Raw genomic sequence first — 23,867 nt, 5'->3', positions numbered from 1 at the left:
AAAAAACCCACTATAGTCCTAACAGAATAGCACATACCAGAACCGTAACTTTATAGCCTGATACCACACCTAAATTGTTATCTGAACAGGATCTCAATTTTGGAGGGGTGCCTGGTAGCTCAGTTGAGCATCTGACTTCACAGTTCGTGAGTTCAAGCCCCGGGGTCAGGCTCTGTGATGACGGCTCAGAGCCTGGAGCCTGCTTTGGATTCTGTGTCTCCCTCCCTCTGTTTCTCCCTGCTCACTCTCCGTGTCTCTCTCTCTCTCAAAAATAAACATTAATTTTTTTTTTAAAACAATGCACCTGCAGACAGACTCTGCCATGGACACAGAATAGTCCTGAAATTGAGGTGAAACTCCAAAGGGAACCAAAATCAGATGACTTTTTAAAATCACTGAAAGGATAAAAGCAAACAAAACATGTTTGAAAGCAAAGTAAAACAAAACTGAACAAAACCCACAAAAACTAACCTAAAAAAAGACCCATAAACATAAAGCAGCAAAGTCTCATGGGGTCCCACAGTCGTTAAGATGAGATCTCTGTGTCTACTAAAGCTGAATCTTTTTAGTTAAAAGCAAGGAAGAAAAACCAAAAGAAGAGAACCAAAGGGTGGCCGGCAGGGAACATAAATACAAATCGACCATCAGAAAATCTAAATAGATTTAATTTTAAGCAATACCTCATTCCTACAGAAAGCAATTCATCATATTATACGGAGAAATGAAGAGGGAAATCTTATAATAGAAATGAATGAAGAAAGAACATTTTAGCCTTTACGCATACCAAAGCATGCCCGTGAAATACTTGAAGAAATACCCATTTGGAAAATCAAATCAGAAAGTACAGTCACATCAGTTTAAATTGCCTCTATAACACGAGGCATTTTAACTCAAGGGTTTATGGCTACAGGAAACGCCATTATTGTTGCAGAGGTCAGGCTAAAACGGCGAACCCACACCTTCAAGCACGAACATTCTTTATGTCTGAATTCTCCAGGGCTTTTACGAAAAGTGACTCAGAGCCGCGCAGACTCAAGCCCAGTTTGCCGGGGTTTCTTCTCCCATCACCACACGGTGGTGCCCGGGATGTACTTGGCATTCACCCAGACTGGTAGCTTCAGACACCACCCAGCTCCCCGCCCTCCATCCCCTGCGGCTCCCCAGCCTCTGGGCTCCAACCTGTCATGGTCCCCTCGGACACCCCTGGGGCCTTTTCGAATTTGCATCAGAAATTTAACTCTGATCTTCCCCAAACTTCCTTATTCTGCAGCTCTCCCTTTGGCGGGAGCCTCTGGTTGCACAGAGCTGAACCCAGAGGCATCTTGGACTCCTGTCTCTTTCTCAGATGCCGCCCCCAAGCACCAGCACCCCCACCTGCTTTACCCTGCAAAGCGTGGGATGACCACTGACTCCCCACAACCTCCAAGGCCTCCCGGGGTCCCAGTACTCCAAGCCTCAGGGCCTCTGGGCTCCCCCTGGGCCACCCTGGGCTTCCCGCTGGCCCCGCCCCTGTCCTTGCAGGTGAGAAGGGCAGAGGGATGCAGCCAGCAGCCAGCCAGTCCATCCCTCCTCTGTGCTGCCTGCCTCCTGCCCCCCTTCCCATCTGTCCCCAGGAGAGGGTCCTCCCGCCCCCCCTTCCCATCTGTCCCCAGGAGAAAGGCACCTCGGCAGTTCCTGTGTACCGCGTTCACGCCGCACCCCCGTCCGGACGCGTGCCTGGCCCACAGCAGCTGCACAGCATTTCTTTCCTTTGCTGGACGCGTATCTTTCCTTCCCTTCCCTAAAATTCCACTTTGTATAGTGTATCTTGGATCCAAAGAAACAACCGAATTCTATTATGTATTATGTTAGCTTCCCATTATTTTGGGGGCTGTGTAATTGAATAATTTAGGTTACTCTACAAGCATCCATTTTGCCCCCAGTGTTGTAACAGATAAAAGGAGAACAGGTATTATTTTCTTAAAAAGCGTATCTTGGCGTTTCACTCTTAGCGTTAGGCTGAGTAGAAACAGACATTTCTTGTAGTTAAAAAAAAAAGTTTTTAGAAAAAATCCGATTTATTTCGGGAGCTATTACATTTCAGAATATATTTTGCTTATATTTAGTTCACTGTCATATCTCTATCGAAACATGGGATTTTTCTGCAGTTTGTCAGAGCAATTTTCTTTTTAATTTGGCTGTGGTGTAATGATCCTAATTTTATTAAATTTATCGAGACACTTTCTCTCCTTTTATGTGTTAATTTTAACTAGATACCTATTATTTGCTTCTTGAAAACTTGCAAAAAGTCACCATGAGAACTTTTCTGAAACTAAATTAACAATTACTTCAATTTCTTACAAGCTTTTAAGACCATTCTAGTTTTCTACTTCTGCTTTTGGGACATTTTTAGTAAGCCCAGAAGTATCCCACTTCTTTGAGATTTTATTTATATATTTATTTATTTATTTTTTAACTTCTTTGAGATTTTAATATTTTATTCAATAATCATCTATGTATTAAAACTTACAATTGTACAATGGATTCCTCAGTAATACAAATTCAGCCCCACAACTCATAGCTTGTATTTTTCTCCTAATTTTATAAATTAATGTTTTTCTTCTTTTTATCTGACTTGTTAGAAGTTAGACCTTTATCTTTGGTTTGGTCAAAGAGTTTGTTTTCTAAGTATCAATTTCTTTCTTTTTTTTTCTTTCAATGTTTTTATTTATTTCAAGAGAGAATGACAGAGTACAAGCAGCGGAGGGATAGAGAGAGAAAGAGACACAGAATCCGAAGCAGGCTCCAGGTTCTAAGCTGGAGAGCCCAATGTAGGGCCTGAATCCACAAACTGCGAGATCATGACCTGAGCCGAAGTCAGTAGCTTAACCGACTGAGCCACCCAGACGCCTCTGAGTGCCAATCTCTGATCTTGTCTTAGTTTCTCTGTCTCAGAGGGACAGCCTGGCGCACTGGGGCAGAGAAACCCTGGGCGACAGAGCAGCGGGGGACAGGCCAGAGGACACGTGGATCCCTGCCAGTCCTGTCGAAGGGCGGACTGAGCCTTGGGCTGGCTGCTGCTTCAGTAAGCAGGGATGAGGTGCAACAGAATTCAGCCAAGAAAAATACATAATTGCTTCTTAAAAATTGCCTTAATTCCCTTTTTAGGAATTAGAGCAGAGAATCCGATTCCGTTACGATAAGTTCTTTTCCCATGCTGAACGTGACATTTCCAAGCGTTCCACATTAATCTCTCCATCTGAAATCTGGGGGTGGGGAAGGCAAACATCAGTGTGGCAGCACAACGCTTGGGTCTGTCTGTCTGTTGCTCTCCCTCCCCCCCCCCCCCCACCCTCTTTTCCTACCCACCTTACACAGTTGTATCCAACCATTAGAGTGGAAATCTGAACTACACGATGTACACGGTTAAAGAATAAAAGAGAACAGGGTGATAAACACAGTGGCAGTTCATTGATATGGAAAAATAATGTTTTCCTCTCTCTTTTTCTAATCTGCTCCTTATTGCCGCAATGTTACAAGATGAGGTGGGGAGCCAGGGGGCAGGCTTTGCGGAACAGAGAGAAATATTCAGGAGTCGATGATCCTACTCCCGTTTGAAAGCGTTCGACAAATTCCCCGTCAGGAAGGGGAATGAATATTAATGATACCTCCAGTTTGTTAAGTTTTACGGCATGTGTAAATCCATTCTTAAATATTTAGGCACAATCATCTTCTGTTTTGAATAATTTTTAAAATGGGAAAAACAATCTGTGTGCAACAGTTAAGCAAGCAGGTGGTGCTTGGATGCTTATCGAGAAGCTGTGTTCATTTGCTCTTAGGCATATAAAATGATGTAAAAACATAATTTATTCTCAGGACTACTTTAAACAAAGAATAGCAAAACTTTACTCAGAGATTGACTATAGTGAATAATAAACATTTTTATTTTAATGGGTGTTCATTGCTTATAAATATATCCATAAATTCAACTATAGGGCTGTAATAGTGCTAAACTAAATTACTAAAAATTGTTCTTATTAGATAAAAAGTAGTTTCAATCACTATTTTAAAAAGAGGGATGTTCTGACTTTTTTTAAAGTTTATTTATTTATTTTGAGAGAGACAGAGACAGACAGTACGAGTGGGGGAGGGGCAGAGAGAGAGGCAGACAGAATCCCAAGCAGGCTCCACACTGTCAGCACGGATCCCAATGCAGGGCTCGAACTCATGAAACTGTGAGGTGAAACCAAGAGCTGGATGCTTACCCTACTCCACAAAAAGAAAAACTTCCTTTCAAAAGCCTATCTGTAGTTATGTTAAAAGGAATTTAACCAAATCAAAGGCATATAGGGAAAATTAATATATCCTAGAATAATATTGTGATGTGTTTCACTGATACATCAAGGCATCAAAGAAGACATCCAGATGCCAACAGACATGAAAAAATGCTCAACATCACTCATCATCACGGAAATACAAATCAAAGCCACGATGAGATACCACCTCACAGCTGGGAGAATGGCTAAAATGAATGACTCAGGAAACAACAGATGTTAGCGAGGATGCAGAGAAAGGGGAGCCCTTGCACTGTTGGTGGGAATGCAGACTGGTGCAGCCACCACGGCAAAACAGTATGCAGGTTCCTCTGAAAGTTAAAAGTAGAACTACCCTACAATCCAGAAACCACACCACCGGGTATTTACCCCCCAAAATACAAAACCACTAATTCAAAGGGACACATGCACCCCAATAGCCAAGATATGGAAACACCCCAAGTGACTGATGAATGGATAAAGACGTCGTATACATACAATGCAATATTATTCAGCCATAAAAAAGAATGATGTCTTGCCATTGGCAATAATGTGTATGGAGCTAGACAATAATGCTAAGTGAAATAAGCCAGTCAGAGAAAGACAATACCATGTGTTTCACTCATATGTGGAGTTTAAGAAACAAATGAGCCAAGGGGAGAAAAAAGACAGACAAACCAAGAAACAGACTCTTAACTATAGAGAACAAACAGATGGTTACCAGAGGGGAGGTGGGTGGGGGATCGGGAAAATAGATGATGGGGATTAAGGAGTGCACTTGTTGTGATGAAAAAAATAAAAAAATAAAATGCTTTAAAAAAAGAAGTTCTCAAAGAAACTATGGCACACATTTTGCGGGTCTAATAACACATATCTTGAGTCTCCTTCTGATTATTTCCCAAGAGGACAGAAACAACTAAATCCACAGCAAATGAAGACAAAGAGATGTTTTGCCCACGGTTAGAGGTGTAGGGATGAGCTCTTTTAATTTTTTAAGCATTTTATGAGTTCACTGTCATCCAGACTTGCTGTTACCCCCAACGTAATTTCAGGCCTGGTCTTTTGAAAGTCTCCGTAGGAGAAGCTATCATACCAGATGGGGTGGAGTATCTCGTAGGCAGGCGGCACGCTCAAGACCTGAGCTGGGAAACAAAAGGGGAAGCCAACTGGGAGAGTAGGGCCCAGGCAGTGGAGCCAGGCTCTCCTCCTTCTGCTCAAGCATATTTATCGTCACCTCGTCACATCCTGGGCCAGTAACTCCTGAGGACAACTGAACGCAAGTGAGACACGGAACTGGCTTCTTCAGGAAAAAGAACTGCACCGGGATGGGTCTCAGGACAAGATCTTGGCTCCCGAGGATGGAACGGAGAACCCCAGAAAGGGCGAAACACCTGAATAGGCGAGTTACCATAGAAATGATTGAAATTCGACTATTCGATAAAGACACCAAGGCCAGGTAAACTGACATTTGATTTCAATGTAACCTCCAATCCTGCTGTTCTTTAAACTCCTCCGTCTTGGGAATAAATGAAGAGCCTCCCAGGAATAGCATGAAGCCAGGAGGACTGAGTACCAAAGCCTGATAAAGACGGTAACCTGAAGGAAATCCAGATCCATCCATAAATAGAAATATAAAAGTTTATTTTATTTACTTTACTTTATTTTACTGAAAGAGAGAGCATGATCTGGGGAGGGGCAGAGGGAGAGAGAGACAGAGAATCTTAAGCAGGCTCCACACCTGGCACAGAGCCTGACACGGGACTCGATCTCGCGACTGTGAGATCATGACCTGAAACTGAATTCAAGAGTTGGACACTTAATCAACTGAGCCACCCAGGTGCCCCGGAAATACAAAATTTTAAAAGCAAATATAAATATATAGAATTCAGCATTATATATTAACCAGTATAGGATGATGGACTGAGAAATAAATGATACTCAGAAAACCAAGTAACTTTCTGAGGCTTTAAAATACGTACACAGAAAAGAGAGGGAGAGAAATATTCCACTGACAATAGCAGGCACACCTAAAAATTAGCAAAGATGGTAAAAAGCTTCCTTAAAAAAAAAAAAAAAAAACTAGTCAAAGAAATGAATCAAGAACCAAAGAGAGGTGTCTGGGTGGCTCAGTTGGTTAAGCACTGACTTCACTCAACGGTCACGATCGCACAGTCTGTGAGTTCAAGCCCCATGTCGGGCTCTGTGCTGACAGCTCAGAGCTTGAAGCCTGCTTCTGATTCTGTGTCTCCTTCTCTTTCTGCCCCTCTCCTGCTCATGCTGTCTCTCTTTCTCTCCCTCAAAAATAAATAAACATTAAAAAAAAAAAAAGAACCAAAGAGAAAGACCTACTGTGTACCAGGAAGGGGACATTTCAGATCACAAAGATTGCAGCCCAGGGACTTCCCAACTGGGACTGGGACAGAGCTGTTGATGAACGCCACTCCCTTTGAGTCAGGCCCCGAATTACCTACTGTACCTGCAAGCAGGAGTAAAGCAGAAGCAGATGACGTCCACGGGACTAAGCCTCTGCCTGATCGGCCTGCCGTATGTGCAATCTGTCTATGCAAATACCAACCCTCTCTGGGTATGTTAACATCATCGTTAGTCCCAAGTTATTCCTACAAACTTCTGCAAAGAGACTATCCAGCAAACAGTAAAAAATGAATAAATACCGAGACCAGACAACGAGAATGAAAGGTACAGAATAGAAACATAATTGCTTCAGACATTGGAATTATCTGACACAGAATGTAAATGAAGTTTGCTGACTATATTAATGAAGGTAAAAGACGAAAATTGAGAATTTTGGAAGCAGAGTAGAAACTATTAAGAAAGAATCAAGTGGAAATTCTAAAACTGGAAATATAATGGTCAACATTAAGAAGGAAATGGGTAAGAATGACACAGAGTAGATACATCTGAAGACAGAATGAATGAGGTGGAACGCAGTTGGTTAAGCATCCGACTCTTGACTTCAGCTCAGGTCCCCCAGTTGTGAGATCGAGCCCCAAGCTGGGCCCTGTGCTGACAGCACAGAGCCTGCTTGAGATTCTTTCTTTCCCTCTGCCCCTCCCCTACTTGCATGCATATTCCCACTTTCTCAAAGTAAATAAATAAACATAAAAAAAATACACAGAGAGTATGTAACTGACATAAAGGAAATAGCAAGAAGCTGAGACTCTGGGAGTTAACAGACTTTTTCTGTAAAGAGCCAAAGAGCAGACATTCTAGGCTCTGTGGACTAAACAGTCCTAGCCAACTCAGTTTTATCATGGCAGCAAGAAAGCAGCCATACACAACATGTAGATGAGTAAGTGTAGCTGTGTAGCTGGGCAACGTCATTTATAGAAAGACGCAGTGGGTTGGAGTCAGCCAGTCGGCCAGCTTGCCAGGTCCTGGTCTAACCTATGTGAAATTAAAGCACCAGCAGTTGATTAGAAAATAATGCCTGAGCAATTTTTTAAGAGATCGGGAAGAGAATTTTCAAAACTTATGAAAGAAAGGCTTTATGCCAGAGATTAAAAATATCTCCATCAAAGTAAAAGAGAATAAATAAAAAACAAACTAGAATCTTGGAATATCATTATGAAACTGCAGGAGAAAGAAAACAAAAACAAAAACAAACCCCAAGAAAAACCAAAACACAAAGACAAAATCTTAACATCAAACAGAGAAAAACAGAGCAAAAAGCAGCCCGTGAATAAAGCTGAACACGGAGAGTACAAGAAAATGAAAAATATCTTCCATTTTCAAAGGAAATGACAGTAAAAGTAGAGGTACACATTGAGCAAACGTTCTTTAAGGATTCTTTCTATAAACTGAGGAAGACTTTTTGAGATTCTATATATAAGTGAACTCAGGCTGTATTTGTGTTGTTTTTTTTTTAATTTATTTTTGAAGGATAGAGAGACTGAGCGTGAGCAGGGGAGGAGCAGAGAGAGAGGGAGACATAGAATTTGAAGCAGGCTCCAGGCTCCAAGCTGTCAGCCCAGAGCCCGACACGGGGCTCGAACTCACCAACTGGGAGATCACGACCTGAGCCGAAGTCGGACGCCCAGCCGACCGAGCCACCCAGGTGCCCCTCTCAGGCTGTATTTGTAAACAGTTTCAAATGCACAGTGCTGAGGACATTCATTGCCACCAGACCCTTACTAAAGGGTAGTCTTCAGAAAGACTGTTATCATCACAAACACGTGAGTTAATATACACGAGTGCTGTCCAAGGAAAAGGACAATATTAATGCATCGCTATACATAGAACAAAGCTGGAGGCATCATGCTGCCTGACTTCAAATTATATTTCAAACCCATAGTAGTCAAAAAAGTATGGTGCTGGCAGAAAGATTCACATCTAGACCAATGGACTCAAAGGAGCCAACACATGAATGGTCAACTCATCTTCCACACAGGTGCCAAGGATACACAGTGGGCAAGGATAATCGCTTCGGCAAATGGTGTTGGGGAAGCTGGATCGCCACATGCAAATGGATGAAATTGGACCCCTATCTCACACACACACAAAACTCAACTCAAAATGGATGAAAGACTTAAACATAAGATCTGAAATCATAAAACTCCTAGAAGGAAAGTTAGAGAAAAAGCTCCTTGACAGTGGTCTTGGAGATGATTTCTTGGATGTGACACCAAAAGAGAAGGAAAAGAAAAGAAAAAGCAAACATAAACAAGTAGGACCATATCAAATTTAAAAGTTTCTACAGAGTAAAGGAAATAATCAACAGAATGAAACACAACCTACAGGATGGAAGAAATATTCACAAGCCATGTAATCCAATTAGGGGTTAATAACCAAAATATATAAGCAACTCAACAACTATATAAAAAGCAAATCAGGGCACCTGGGTGGCTCCGTCGGTTAAGTGTCCGACTGTGGCTCAGGTCATGATCTCACAGTGGGTTCAAGCCCCGCGTCAGGCTCTGTGCTGGCAGCTCAGAGCCTGGCACCTGCTTCGGATTCTGAGTCTCCCTCTCTCTCTACACCTCCCCCACTCACGCTATGTCTCTCTCTCTCTCAAAAATAAACAAACATTGTCAAAAAAAGAAACTCAACAAAATATATAAACAGCTCAACGGCAAAAACGCACAAACAAATCGCCTGAATAAAAATCTGGCAGGAGACATGAACAGACTTTTTCCTAAAGAAAACATAGAGATGGCCAACAGGTGCTCATCATCATCCGGGAAATGCAAATCAAAACCACAGTGAGGTACGACCACACACCTGTTACGATGGCCACGGTTAGAACAAAACAAAAAAGAAAAGTGTCGGCAAAGATGTGGAGGAAAGCAAGCTCTTCCCCACGGTGGGTGGGGAACGTAAGTTGGAGCGCGGCTACGGAAAACGGTATGGAAGTTGCGTGAAACAACGTAAAGTAGAACTACCCGTATAACCCAGTCACACAAGGAAACAAAATCATGGTCTCAAAGAGAGATCTGCACTTCATGTAGCACTGCAACAATAGCCAAGATACGAAACAACCTAAATGTCTCTTGACCGGGTTAACGGGCAAAGAAAATGTGATACAGGGGCACCTGGGTGCTCAGTCGGTTGAGAGTCCAAGTTTGGCTCAGGTCATGATCTCACGGTTTGTAGGATCAAGCCCCACGTTGGGCTCTGTGCTGACAGCGTGGAGCCTGCTTGGGATTCTCTCCCTCTCCCTACCTCCCTCCCTGCCTCCCCTGCTCATTTGCTCCCTCTCTCAAAAAAATAAATAAAACTTAAAACATGAAAAAAAATAAAGGCTTAAATGAAAGCAGCTAGCTGATAGTGACTCTCCAGGGTATGAAAGTCATGACTCATAGATAGGAGTATGGTAACCCCCCAGTTCCTGGCTCTCTGGGTCCACCTCCTCCCCTCCCCCATACTAACAGATAAACCATAGCCATCGCAAACCAGGACCTGTCCACCCAAATCTGGGCAAAGCTGGACAATGAGTTAACGAACACGTGACTCAGGGGACACATCTGAGCACCAGCTCCGCGCCAGGAAAGCGTCTGTGTGTGCCCACGTATTTTTCTCATTTGACTTTCGCACCACCACTGATGGATCAGGCAGCAGCAGCCTTCCCCCCAAGTTTCTTCTGGCATCGTCTCTAATTCTGGAAGGGAACTGGCCTTCAAGGAGAGAGTCCTACAACGCCAGTGCATGCTAAGGAATCAATGTGGTTAAAAGCACACCTTCCAAACCTGTCAAAAGGAATTCAGCAAAGGCACCAGGAAATGAGCCCATCGAGAGCACCGCACTGATAAATTTAGACTTTGTGTTTTAAGTTGACTTGGCAGGTTGTGTCAAATTCCTCAGACGTGAAGGCTTAGCAAATAAAGCAACTCTACAACAGTAATTAAGAGAATCGTTTTCAAGCTAATTATGCTGTGTTTCTGCATGCCAAATAAAACCGCCGTGACAGGTGACGATTGAACACAGATACCGACTGTCAGAAAAAAGGCAGGAGGAAGGGGATCTTAAAATAGGATGAAATGTCAAGGCTCATGAAAAGGAAACTTCTTCCCTTGACCCCTGTGCTGGGGCGGCTCTCAGTTACACTCATATAGTTTCGTCAAGTCGGTATTTGGCCCAAAGACTACATTAAGTATGAATTATGTAAAGAACGTATCCCTGAATGCACCTGAAGACTTTTACGATACTTAGATGAGAGTCTGTGGTCTTAAACGAACTTTTGCATACATTTAGTTATTTTTAGAACTCTGTGAGACAAGATGCTATTTTCCCACTTTATAGATGTGAAAACTGAGGTGCACAGGTAATCCGTGACTTGCCCAAACTCGTCAGCCACGAGGTGGCAGACAGAAAATCAAAATCCGGTCTTTTAATGATTATTTATGTTTTTGAGAGAGAGACAGAGCATGAGCAGGGGAGGGGCAGAGAGAGAGAGGGAGACACAGAATCCACAGGCTCCAGACTCTGAGCTGTCAGCACAGAACCCTACGCACAAATTGCGAGATCATGACCTGAGCCAAAGTTGGACGCTTAACCGACGGAGCCACCCAGGTGCCCCCAAAATCCGGTCTTTTAAAATGGTGACGGGTATTGAGGAGGGCACCTGTTGGGGTGAGCACTGGGTGTTGTATGGAAACCAATTTGACAATAAATTTCATATTAAAAAAAAATAAAAAATAAATGGAGGGCATATGTAGTCTCTACTGAACCAGCCATAACTGTTCCTCACATGGAAAAATTCTCTGTATTTTCCAATCTCCTTGCATGATACATTTTAGTGCCCTACCACACAGTCGTGAATGACTCAGCTGTGGAGCAGAGGTCCTCACCAATTACTTACGTATCTGAGCCAGACTTCTGTAGGTCATGGCCTACAAAGTGGATTATTGCTTCCGGATAAGCTTCTAGAAGTACAACCCCCAGGTCACAAATTCTGAACATTTTTAACACTTGATACCTGTTGTCAAGTGGTTTTCCGGAAATATTACAGGACTTGCATTCGCTGTACAGAATGAGTGCGTTAGTGAAGCACTGACGCCTTCTGTTCATTCTTCGGCCACTGCCGACCACGTGCCCGCTACGTGTCGCCTACCGTACAGACGCCAAGGATACAGTGGCGAAAAGACCAGGCAAGATTCCTCTCCTGGGGGGATAGAGCCTAGTGGGAGACACAGACACTACCCAACACCAACAGTAACAAGTAGCCACCCTCTGTGTGTACTTACTAAGGCTGGGAGTTGTCTTCTGCCCTAAATATATATGAAATAACACGACTCTCAAACAGTCCCTCACATACTATCATTGCCTCCTTGCAAGAGCAAAGTGGGGTGAAGCGGCTGACCCCGGGCCGCGGAGCTAGGAAGGAAAGGGGCGTGTGGCCCCCCCAGACCGTGACCCCTCCCACACAGACTAACCACTCACGTGATGTCCAACCAGAGCGGGCAGCATCGAGGACACTCCCTCTCTGGTGCATCTCGCGCTCGGCACAGGGGGCCCCCACCTTGTGAAAGGACGGGATCTAAACACTTGTATTTCTTCCCCTGTTATTTGTCTATTACAAACTCTTTTGTAGAAACAATATCATAAACCGTCTCTAGTCCCGTCTCCGAGACTTATTTTACCCATTTGGATCGACGACGACGTTATAAGGATAAAAGTACTTCAACTACACCTTTGCATCAGTTAAAACTAATCTCCAGGGGAAACTGGAAGTCCAGGAAATTCCCTCCTACAGGGAGGGACAGGTGGAAGGCAGGAATCTTCAGTGGTGGTTGGAGATGGATGCACAAAGGAGGTGAAGATCCATGGCCGACTGACTCCTGGCCCCACGGGGCTTAGAAGGAAGGCGGCCTGGCCTGGGGCTGCCGACAGCGTTTTCCCATTTTTACAGCAAAGGTGTAAGTTCCAGAAAAGAAAAGGAAGAGCACGAACGCCCCCAGGCCTGCTGCCAGACCTAGCGGCTACATTACCTTCTAACTATTTTATCTGAATGTGTGTGGATGTCGGCAGGTGTGTGGTTTGCTGTTTCCAAACCTTGGCCCTGACACGAAGGGCAAGGGCTCACCGGGCCCTCCATCGGTCTCATTCTGTCCCCTGCCCCAGAGAAAACCTCCATCAATCTCGGCTGTGTGTGCTGTGGCTGCATTAATCCGCGTGCACACACACACACACCCCAATCGAAATAATGCAGATTTTAATTTGGTTGATTTTTACATTTAAATGAATTTAAATTTAAAAAAATTCAGTGCTTATTTAGTTTTGAGAGAGAGAGAGAGAGCAAAAGCAGGGGAGGGGCACAGAGAGAGGGAGACCAGAATCCAAAGCAGGCTCCAGGCTCTGAGCTGTGAGTACAGAGCCCGACGCGGGGCTCAAACTCACGAACTGTGAGATCATGACCTGAGCCGAAGTCGGACGCTTAACCGACTGAGCCACTCAGGTGCCCCTACATGAACTTGAATTTAAATACGAATGCCTCTTGCTTATTATATCGTTACTTAGCTACCACGTCTTATGACCTTCTCTCCCTGTTGACAGCAATACAAACGCTGGGGGCACCTGGGTGGCTCAGTCCACTAAGCGTCTAACTTTGGCTCAGGTCATGATCTCACAGTTTGTGAGTTTGAGCCCCGCATCACGCGCTCTGCTGTCAGCACAGCACTGTCCACTCACATCCACTGTCCCCTCTCTCTCTGCCCCTCCCCCCCCTCAAAAATAAATAAACATTTAAGAAAACACAAATGCTGCATATCAGTACATTACAGGAGTGTGGCATAATTCACTTCTCCGTCCGGCCGATGACCACTGTTTAGACGGTTTCCATTTTTTCCCCGTTATTAACAACAGTGATTTAACAAATACACATGTTCTAGTGTCCCTGTATGAAGTCCACTAGGGATTCTCTACCTACCCAGAATCAGAAACGCACGATCTCGGCACGTTGCCTTGCTGTGTACGCTCAGAATTTTAAAACACACCACCAGACTTGTTTCCAGAGCAGCCCTTTGGATTCAGGCTCACACCCGCTGTGCACAACATGGTCTGTCCACATCCTCGCCACTCACTGTCACCCTTCTTCCTCACAGTACTGGCTGAGAGTCCGCTTTCCCCCATATTGCTTCACAGTTCCGTGAAAACCACCAAGTTTCAACATTTTTTTCACAGCGTTGTTTTCATCAATATTCCCTGTACTGTATCTGCTCCTTCCTCAAATATTAAAAAAAAAAAAATTTTTTTTTAGTTTATTTATTTTGAGAGAGAGAGAGAACATGAGTGGGGTAGGGGCAGAGAGAGAGAGAATCCCAAGCAGGGTCCACACTGTCAGCGCAGAGCCCAACGTGGGGCTCGAACTCGCAAACTGTGAGATCATGACTGGCACCAAAATCAAGAGTCAGGCAACCGACTGAGCTGCCCAGGCATCCCTCAAATATTTTTTATTAATTCACAGTTTTAAGTCTATTTGGATGCCAAATCCTTGCCTTTGTGGTCTTTATTGTATTTTATTGTAGAAAAATCTCATGTGGTATTTTTTTTTTTTGTATTTTAGTTTTTTGTATCTTGATGGAGAAAATTTTCATTCCCCTTGATATTAAATTCTTACGGATTCAATGACTTACTTTTCACACGTAGACTTCTAAACCACCTGGGACTTACGTTTGCACAAGGCGCGAGGCTGTCTGGGAAGCTGGCCTAATGGGCCTTTCTCCTCCAGGGTTCTGACGGGGACCCTGCCCTCTCTCTGGGTAGGGATGGGCTAACCCCTGAAGCTCCAGCTACCGCAGCATACCTACCGCCAGGCTTTTGGAAAGGATCACCTTGTAAATCGTTTCCTCTGGGGACATTCTCGGGTATGTTCCCTTCCTGCATGAGCAATGCTGCTCTTGCTGGCACGCACCTTCCCTGAGTCTTTCAGCAATAATGGGGTGGGGAGGAGTAAGCCGTCTTCGTTCTTGTGAATGTGAAAATGTCTCTGGCCTTAAATGTGAAAATGTCTCTGGCCTTATTCTGGAATGAGAGTGTGATGACCTTCCAATTCTGGTTCAGAACTGTCTGCTCTCGCACTTTTTTTAAGTACACTATACCCCCAATGCAGAGCCCAGGACGGGGGCTTGAACTCACGACCCTGAGATCGAGACCTCAGCTGGTATCAACAGCTGGAGGAGCTTAACTGGCTGAGCCACCCAGGCACCCCACTCTGCACTTTAAAATAGGTACAGTATGGGGGCACCTGGGGGGCTCAGTCAGTTAAGCATCTGACTCTTGATTTCAGTTCGGGTCAAGATCTTGCGGTTGTGAGATTTAGCCCCATGTTGGGCTCTGTGCTGACAACAGAGCCTGTGTGGTGTTCTCTCTCTCCCTTTCTCTCTGCCCCTCCCCTGTTCACACACACACACCTATGTGCTCGCTCTCTCTCTCTCAAAATAAATAAAGTAAAAAAAATTAAAAAGATACCAACAAGAGATGTTACCACTCATCTTATTTTTACCAGTAAAGTTTTCCTATAAATGGATACTATAATCCTTTATCCCTTTATTTATTTCTAATACACTTGTCCGAGGTCCATGTTGGAATGCTCTATTAGCTCTATATCCTTAGGGGTAAACTCTCCAATGCATTGGGTTCCATGGCATATTTTCCATGGTTTTGTATTCTTTTTTTTAGTATGTGTCATCAATTTTGACTATCAACTCATCCTCCAAAGGATTTTCTTCTAAGAAAGTCTGACATATATCCTGGAGCGGGGTACACAGGTGTTTTGCCTGGGCTCTGTGGAATTCACCCGTTCATTAGTCAGTTTTTAAAAAAAATTTTTTAAATGTTTATCTATTTTTGAGAGAGAGAAAGAGAGAGAGAGAGAGAGTGAGTGGGGCAGGGGCAGGGGCAGAGAGAGACAGAGACACAGATTCTGAAGCAGGCTCCAGGCTCCGAGCTGTCAGCATGGAGCCCGAGGCTCGAACTCCATGGAGCATGAGATCATGACCTGAGCCAGTCAGACAGTCAGCTGACTGAGCCACTCAGGCACCCTCATTAATCAGTTTTTTGATAGTTTCTTGAATTAGGATCCCCCCCCCACAAAGATCAGTATAAAATGAGAGGGAAGAGCGACATTCCTCTCCTGTGAAGGACTTGATTGGAATCATGGTGTATTATCCCAGCCCAGGTTAATGGGGGAAATTTTCTGTTATCCACTCGTGATAATATCATGGCTTCCCAGCCCTTTCTTCCGAAGGGGGAGCCTAGTTTGGCGTCCCTCGTGCACAAGGCACCCGCAACCTCAGCTCACTCGGGCAGATAAGAAAATCTCACCCCTCAAGACACTCCCTGTCCATTATTACCCAGGTAGCTATCACAACTATCATTTACGCATCTTTGAAAATTTTTAGTTGAATCAACAGTAAAAAAATAGAAATCTTACAGGTGGATGAAGATTTTCCACATGTACATACTTGTGCAGCTACTACCCAGTCTCCAACAGAAAATTTATTTCCCCAGAGAACCTCCCCATGCCCCCCACTGGCTTGAACTTCAAATACATAACGTCGTACAGTAGGTATTCTCTTATTCAGGGCTTGTTTTCCTCAGAACCTTATTTTTGAGATTCCACCATGTCTTGCCTATAAGAAGTAGTTCATTCCTTTTGACATCTGAGTGGTTCTGTGCGGTATGAACCTGTCATAGTTTGTTAATCCATTCTCCTCCTGATGGGCACCGAGGCTATTTCTAGTTTTGAGGTCCTATGACTAAAACAGATATGTATGTTTTGGTAAATGTCTTTTGGTGGACAGGTGCAATCGGCCCCCTTGGGTGAGTAACCAAGAGCAGACGTGCTTGGCCATGGGAGGCACAGGTGTAAGTTCGCAAGTCAGTTCCTCACCATCATCTACTATTGCCAGGCTCTTTCATTTTGGCCATTCTGGTGAGGAACATCGCCATTTTTAGGGCTCTTATTTTAATTACTTTGACCAAAGTATATCAAAATAAGGATCTAAAGTTTTGCAAAAGGATCAATATAGAAAGCTATGCTATTTATTTACTTACTTATTCATTCGAGAGAGAGTGCGCATGTGTGTGTGAGTGGGGGAGAGAGGCAGAGGGAGAGAGAGAGAGAATCTTAAGCACGCTCTATGCTCAGGGTGGAGCCTGACACAGGGCTTGATCCCACGATCCTGGGATCATGACCTGAGCCAAAATCAAGAGTCAGATCTTCAACTGATGGAGCCACCAAGGCGCCTATTTATAATATATATATACACATATACATATATATGTGTGTGTGTATATATACATATACATATACGTTATATATACATATACACACACACACACACACGCGCAATATATTACATTATATATACATATATACATTATATATATACGTATATATACACACACGTGTATATATTTATATTTATATATATGTTTATATTATATATGTTTATAATATGTATTTATAAATATGTATTTACAGATATATTAACATAAAGTTATAAATATTAATATATACTTATATAGTATGCATCAATATTTATAAATATATAAACATTAATATATATTATATATTAATATTTATAAATATATAAATATTAATATATTAATATATTAATATGTTTATATTTATAAATATATATATTTTTTGCATGGACCTGATTTTTAAAATCTTTCATCTCTTGGACTACCGCTCTTCTACCTGGACTGACACCTGGACTGGTGAGCCACACACTTTCAGACCTGCTCCATATTAATTCCTACCATCCCTCCCCAGAGCCTGGGTGAAAGAGTTTCTCCATTCACTGTGTACTTCGCACATGCTTAACCCACAACAATTATCGCACAGAACAGAATGGTCAATCAGTGTCCACCTCTTCTTCCAAACTTCAGGATGCCATGCATTACTCAAATATAACACCACAGCCTCCTTCAGGGGTTAACCGCATAGCTGGAGTTTCTAAATATTTAGAGACTGGAGCCTGCTCCAGGGATGAGCACTGGGTGTTGTATGTAAGTGATGAATTGCTGAATTCTACTTCTGAAACCAATATTGCATTGTATATTGACTAAAATATATAAAAAAAATAAAACTAGGGGCGCCTGGGTGGCTCAGTGAGGTAAGTGTCTGAATTCGGCTCAGGTCAGGATCTCACGGTTCATGGGTTCAAGCCCTGTGTCGGACTCTGTGCTGACAGCTCAGAGCCTGGAGCCTGCTTTGGATTCTGTATTTCCGTCTTTCTCTACCCCTCCCCTGCTCATGCTCTCTCAAAAATAAATAAATGTTAAAAATAATTTTAAAAAAATAAGGCTATTAACAATAACAACAAAAAAGAAATTCACTTGGCCAAAGAAGACCAAATCTGGTATCTGCCTAGAAACAATAAAAAACTTTTAGGGGCATCTGGGTGGGTCAGTCAGGTAAATGTCCGACTTTGGCTCAGGTCACAATCTCACAGTCTGTGGGTTCGAGCCCCGCGTCGGGCTCTGTGCTGACAGCTCAGAGCCTGGAGCTGGCTTCGGATTCTGTGTCTCCCTCACTCTCTGCCCCTCCCCTGTTCAAGCCCTGTCTCTCTGTCTCCCAAAAATGAATAAAGACATTAAAAAATTTTAGATAAAAACAGTAAAAAAATTTTTTAAAGTAAATAAAGCAGTGTATGCGTCCTGCTAATTAAACCTAATGTTTCCATGACCTCTAGGGAGGCAGTGTCATTAGTGTTACCTCCAAAGACAACTCTGTTATTGTAGGGAAAACAGACTATCAGCTGACTCTTTCTCACCTAGGATGTAATTTTCCCGGAAAAAAAAAAAAAAAAAAAAAAAAAAAACAGAAACAAAAAACCATGCTGCTAATGATTCCTAATACAAGAAACTGTCAGAAAACTGATTAATGAACATGGACCACCGGCACCTGGAAAGAGTCCACTGTCCCAACAGGTGTCTGGGGTTGGGGGAGGACATTCCCACTGCCAGTGCATGGCAGACGGACAGGTGGTCTTTGGATCTTCAGCCCAGAGTCCCTCCCGGAGCCAGAGCTGGGAAGGGCGAGCTTCTCAGGCACCACACAGAACCTTCCCCTCTGCAGAGCGTCTAGGGAAGCCACTCATCCCTTCATTTTTAACAAATGAGTGTCAGTGCGCAGGACCTACTGTATTTAGCGTGGGCCACCGCTTCCTAGGCAGGGATGTGGTCGCCCTGCTGTGCCTTCCCGTCACACTCCTGTCTGCTCCTGTCCGGGTGCAAGTAACACATTCTGACGCTAAATGAATTCAGGAGAACGCAGCCCCCCTCGTTTTCTCATTGCTCGTCCTTTCCTGCAATCTTCAGGAGTGAAAAATCTCCAACTAGATCTTTCGGGCAGATTTTGGTCAACAGAAGCTCCTGTGGAATCGGTAAGTGATGTGGACAAATGAAGCCCGAATCCCTTCACAGCACGTTGGCTGAAATGGAAAGCTTTTCCTCACACTCGACTCTATCCATTGGACTCCGGAGAGGCCGTCCTGACATATTTGCAGGACCACTGGGTGCTGCTATTTAAATTTCATGAGCCATCTGTCTCTCGACAGTGAGTTACAGGATAATGAGGGTCATCAGTTCTGGCTTAGCCCTGCTCCTGTTTGAAGTCTCACTCATGAGTCTCTTAGCAAGAAGAGGACACAGAAGGGCTTCTGGATCCTTCTCAGAGAAACGGGGCTTCGCTTGGTTGCTGTTCCTCACTGGAACCACTCGAGGCATGTCCCCATCTCTGAGTGGGAAGGAAGGACACGTGGATCCAGTGCAACAACACAGAGGCCCGTAGACCCTGACGCAGAGCTGCTCTGCCCAGAAGTCCAGCTACAAGCCAGTGTTCACGACCATCCCATGAGGCAGCAGCTCACATCACCCCTTCCTTCCCACAAATGGGGAAATGACGGCTCGCCAGCATCCTCCAAGGGAGGCATCTGACCACCTCTTTGTGATGAGACTTCTTCCCCCTTCCAGGAAGAACTGGAGTCTGTCTCTCCACCTTTTGAGCCGTGCTGTGGCCGTGTGACCTGCCATGGCCAGCAGGGCATGAGCAAATGTAACACGAGCGGACTTGCCAAGGGCTCACATGCTGGGCTGGCCCCGTCACCTCCTCCTGCAGCCCCAAGGCCACCACGAAACAGCTCCAAGCTGTTGTGGGGCATTAGGGTTAGAGTGCAGAAACTGCCAGTCAAAGCAGGTGAAAGGACAGCCAGCATAGGTGACGGTGACACTACTGGCACATGTCACATCTGGGGCAGCTCGAAAGGGAAAAAAGGCACCTCCTTTGCCCTGGGACGTGCCTGAGAGTCAGCCGCTCTCCCAGCTGTGTACAGCAAGGGACTCACATGAGGGTAAGGCGTGAGCCCGAGGAGGAACTATTTAGCTTTATAAGCAGAATTTACAGGAAACACAGAAAGCCAGGCATTTGTGGGTTGAAAAATGATGTTGCCAACTGGAGAAAGACTCTCAGAGGAAGAAACAGCCTCAGGAAAAACATACAGCAAGGAAAACTAAGACTAGAAAGATTTCAGGCGACTCCTAATGGAGTCCCTCGACTAGTCAAAATGGCTGCCAAGCATCATGAAGTCACTGCCTTCACAAAGGCACCGTGAGATGCTGTCTGGTGCCACCAGAACATGGAGACCAGTGGGGGATGGATAAGAATGGGGTGGGGGTGCTGGGAGCCAGCAGGTGAGGAAAATGAGGGCTGAAAGGCTGCGAGTTTAAGCAATTTATCAAAGATTACCAAATGGATGGGAGAGAATTCATGATTTGATCCAAGGGAATCTGATTTCAAGCACAACTCTGATCACAACCTGTCAAGAAGCTTCCAACTTCCCTGCCTTGCCCGTGGCCCCTCTTCCTGACCTCTGTGTTCTTTTTTTTTAATGTTTATTTATTTTTGAGGGGCGGGGGAGGGCAGAGAGAGGGGGAGACACAGAATCCGAAGCAGGCTCCAGGCTCTGAGCTGTCAGCACAGAGTCCGACGTGGGGCTCGAACTCACGAACCACGAGATCATGGCCTGAGCCGAAGTCGGACGCTCAGCTGACTGAGCCACGCAAGCGCCCTGAATTCCATGTTCTTACAAAGTCAATATGCAAAATTACATGTCCACACAAGTTTCAGTCGGAAAACATGACACTCACCATGTACCATTTACAACAGAAAACAGGACCTTTAAGAATAGAGAGGTACCAGCAAAATGGCCTGGCAGGCGGCCCCACACTCCCATCCTCCTGCAGAAATGCTGAGAAACAAGCAGGAGCTGGATAGAACTGGAAGACTGTCAAAGGTTTACAGCAACCAAGTGGATTCCGTGCCAAGAAAAAGGCGGTAGAAAAATTAAAGTACCGCTCCTTCCCCCTTCCCTTATGCGCTCCCCAGTGGGCACCTGGCCCTGGTTGTGGGGGAGGCAGAACCCTGTGTATCTGCAAATTAGTGTGTATGTCTGTTCAAAGCTGCCTGAGGCTAACAGAAGGATCCTCACCAGCCTCTGCTTCTCCTAGCTCAGAACCCGCTCGCTCAGGGTCCCCAGAGACGGAGGGGGGAGTCTGGGGACAAGTGTACTGGGGATGTGGGGGCATTCAAAAGTACCCAGGTACATGAGGCATGGGGTGGGAGCTAGAGATCCGTGAAGGCACCCAATGCAAGAGTCAAGATCAGAAAAATTCTGGAAAGACCCTAAGCCTTCATCCCAGGCTCATAGATCCCAGGCTCAGCAGAGGCTCGGCACAGACGGGGCCAATCTGCGGACACTGGGAGCCGTCTCCTTTCCCACGTCTCTCCAAATAACAGCTAGCTTACAGAGACGTCAGTGACACGACGACAAGCGACGCGTTCTCTGCAAAAGCAGCGGAGAAAAGCCCCCAAACAAACTGACGGCGACAGCCTTCAAACACAGCATCCCAATCAACACACCGGGGGAAGCCGGGGGATCTGATCTCTGATTTTATCACATGATGGTCACCATACGCCCAGTCCTTCAGAATAAATTAATGAGAAAGTATGAAAACATGTTGCCAAAATGTATGGGATGCAGGGAAAGCAGTGGAAGAAGGAAATTTATAGCTATAAATGTATACATTATAAGAGAAAAAAATCTTGTGTCCGTCACCTAACTTACACCTGAAAGAACTAGAAAAAACGAGTACCCTAAACTCAGTGCCAACAGGAGGAAGGAAATGATGAAGATTAGAGCTGAGATAAAACAGAGAACAGAGAGACAATCGAGAATAAACAAAACCAAGAGTTGGTTCTTTGTTGGTTTTAAGTTTTTATTTATTTATTTTTGAGAGAGACAGCATGGGCAGGGGAGGGGCAGAGAGGGAGAGACAGAATCCCAAGGAGGCTCTGTGTTGCCAGGATAGAGCCCAAAGTGGGGGCTCAAACTCTAGAAACCGTAAAATCATGACCTGAGCCAAAACCAAGAGTCCGATGCTTAACTGACTGAGCCACCCAGGCACCCCCAAGAGTTGGTTCTTTGTAAAGATCAACACTACTGACAAATTTTAGCTAGAGAGATGAAGGAAAAAAAAGACAAAAGACACAGAAACTAAAGTCAGAAATGAAACTGAGAACCTACAGAAATAAGGATTGAAAGATGCTACCATGAATACTCGGCCCCCCAAATTAGATGAAATGCACAAATTCCTACAAACTAACTACTGAAGCTGACTCCATAGAAGTAGAAAATCTCAAGAGACCTAGAACAAGTGAAGATCCTGACTCAGTCATCAAAACCCTCCCAAGAAAGAAAAGTTCAGAACCCGATGGCTTCACATTGAAAGCACAATTTGCCCAAATCCTTATCAAATCTTTCTGTATAATACAAGAGGAAGAACGATTTCCAACCTCTTGGAAGAGGCCATCCTTGTCCTGATAACCGAAGCTGGACAGAGGGACTAAAAACAATACAGACAAATATTCCCAATGACTATATATGCAGAAATTCTCAATGAAATATCATCAAACCAACTCCAGGGGTGTATTGAAAGTATTACACATCGTGACCACGTCAGATTTATCCCTAGAACACAAGGATGGTTACATATACAAAGATCAATCTGTGCGGTATGGATCACATTAACCAATGGGGCGTGGGAACATACGTGATCATCTCGACGTAGAAAAGCATTTGACAAAATCCAACGATTCGCCATAAAAAACCATTAATTAGCTAGGAAAAGAAGGCAACTTCCTCGATGTGATAAATGGTTTAATTGAAAAACTCAGTGCTAACGTTGTGCTCAATCACGAAAGACCGGCAGCTTCTTCCCTAAATCAGGGAAAAGACAACGACGTCTGCTTTTACCATGCTATTCAACATTGCACTGGAAGTCCTAGCCGAGGCAATCAGGCAAGAAAAAGAAATAGAAGACATCCAAGCTGAAAAGGAAGAAGTGAAACTATCTATTCTCAGATAACACGATCCTGTGTATGGGAAATTCTGAAGAAATCATAAGAAACTACTACAGCTAAACACTGAACTCAGCAAAAGTCACAGATCAGCATGCAAAAATCAGTTGTGTTTCTACACACCAGCAGTGAACAGTCCAAAAAGACATCTAAGAGAGCGATTCCCTTTGCAAGAGCATCGGAAAGCATAAACTGTCTGAGATTAAATTTAATGAAGGTGATGAAAATCTTGTACACACTGCAAAACACTGCTGAAAGAAATGAAAGAATATACAAATAAGTAGGAAAAAAAATCCACATCCATGGCTTGGAAGACAGTATTGTTAATAAGGCAATATGCCCAAGGAAACCTACAGACTCAACACAATCCCTATCAAAACTCTAACACCCTTTCTTATAGAAATAGAAAAGCCGATTAACTTTTAAATTCCTCGGGAATTTGCAAGAGGCTCCAGAGAGCCAAAACAATCTTGAAAAAGGAAATCATTGGAGACGCACACTTGGCAATTTCAGAACGTACACTCTAAAGTGTTAACAGTCAAAAGGCTGTGGGGTACAAGAAAAATGAAACGAAACGGAGTTCAAGAATAAACCCAAATAGCGAGTCAAAATCGCAATGAGATAACCTTACAACTGTCAGGCTAGTTAGAATCAAAAAGGCAAGAAATAAGTGTTGGCCAGGATGTGGAGAAAAA

General features: G+C 44.1%; 1 protein-coding gene across 1 annotated transcript in view; it reads right to left on the bottom strand.

Annotated features, from left to right (window-relative positions):
- The window catches only part of VWC2 (von Willebrand factor C domain containing 2), a 79,461-nt gene that overhangs the window by 17,784 nt on the left and 37,810 nt on the right, over window positions 1-23,867 (bottom strand). The window contains exons 5-6 of the mRNA XM_030294551.1: window positions 19,997-20,035; window positions 14,065-14,081 (exon numbers count right to left, since the gene is read on the bottom strand). Of these exons, the coding sequence (XP_030150411.1) occupies window positions 14,065-14,081; window positions 19,997-20,035 (56 nt within the window). The remainder of the gene's footprint in view (window positions 1-14,064; window positions 14,082-19,996; window positions 20,036-23,867) is intronic.

The sequence above is a fragment of the Lynx canadensis genome, chromosome A2 (assembly GCF_007474595.2).
Source record: "Lynx canadensis isolate LIC74 chromosome A2, mLynCan4.pri.v2, whole genome shotgun sequence".
Lineage (NCBI taxonomy): Eukaryota > Metazoa > Chordata > Mammalia > Carnivora > Felidae > Lynx > Lynx canadensis.
This window is presented reverse-complemented; position numbering and strand designations above follow the sequence as displayed.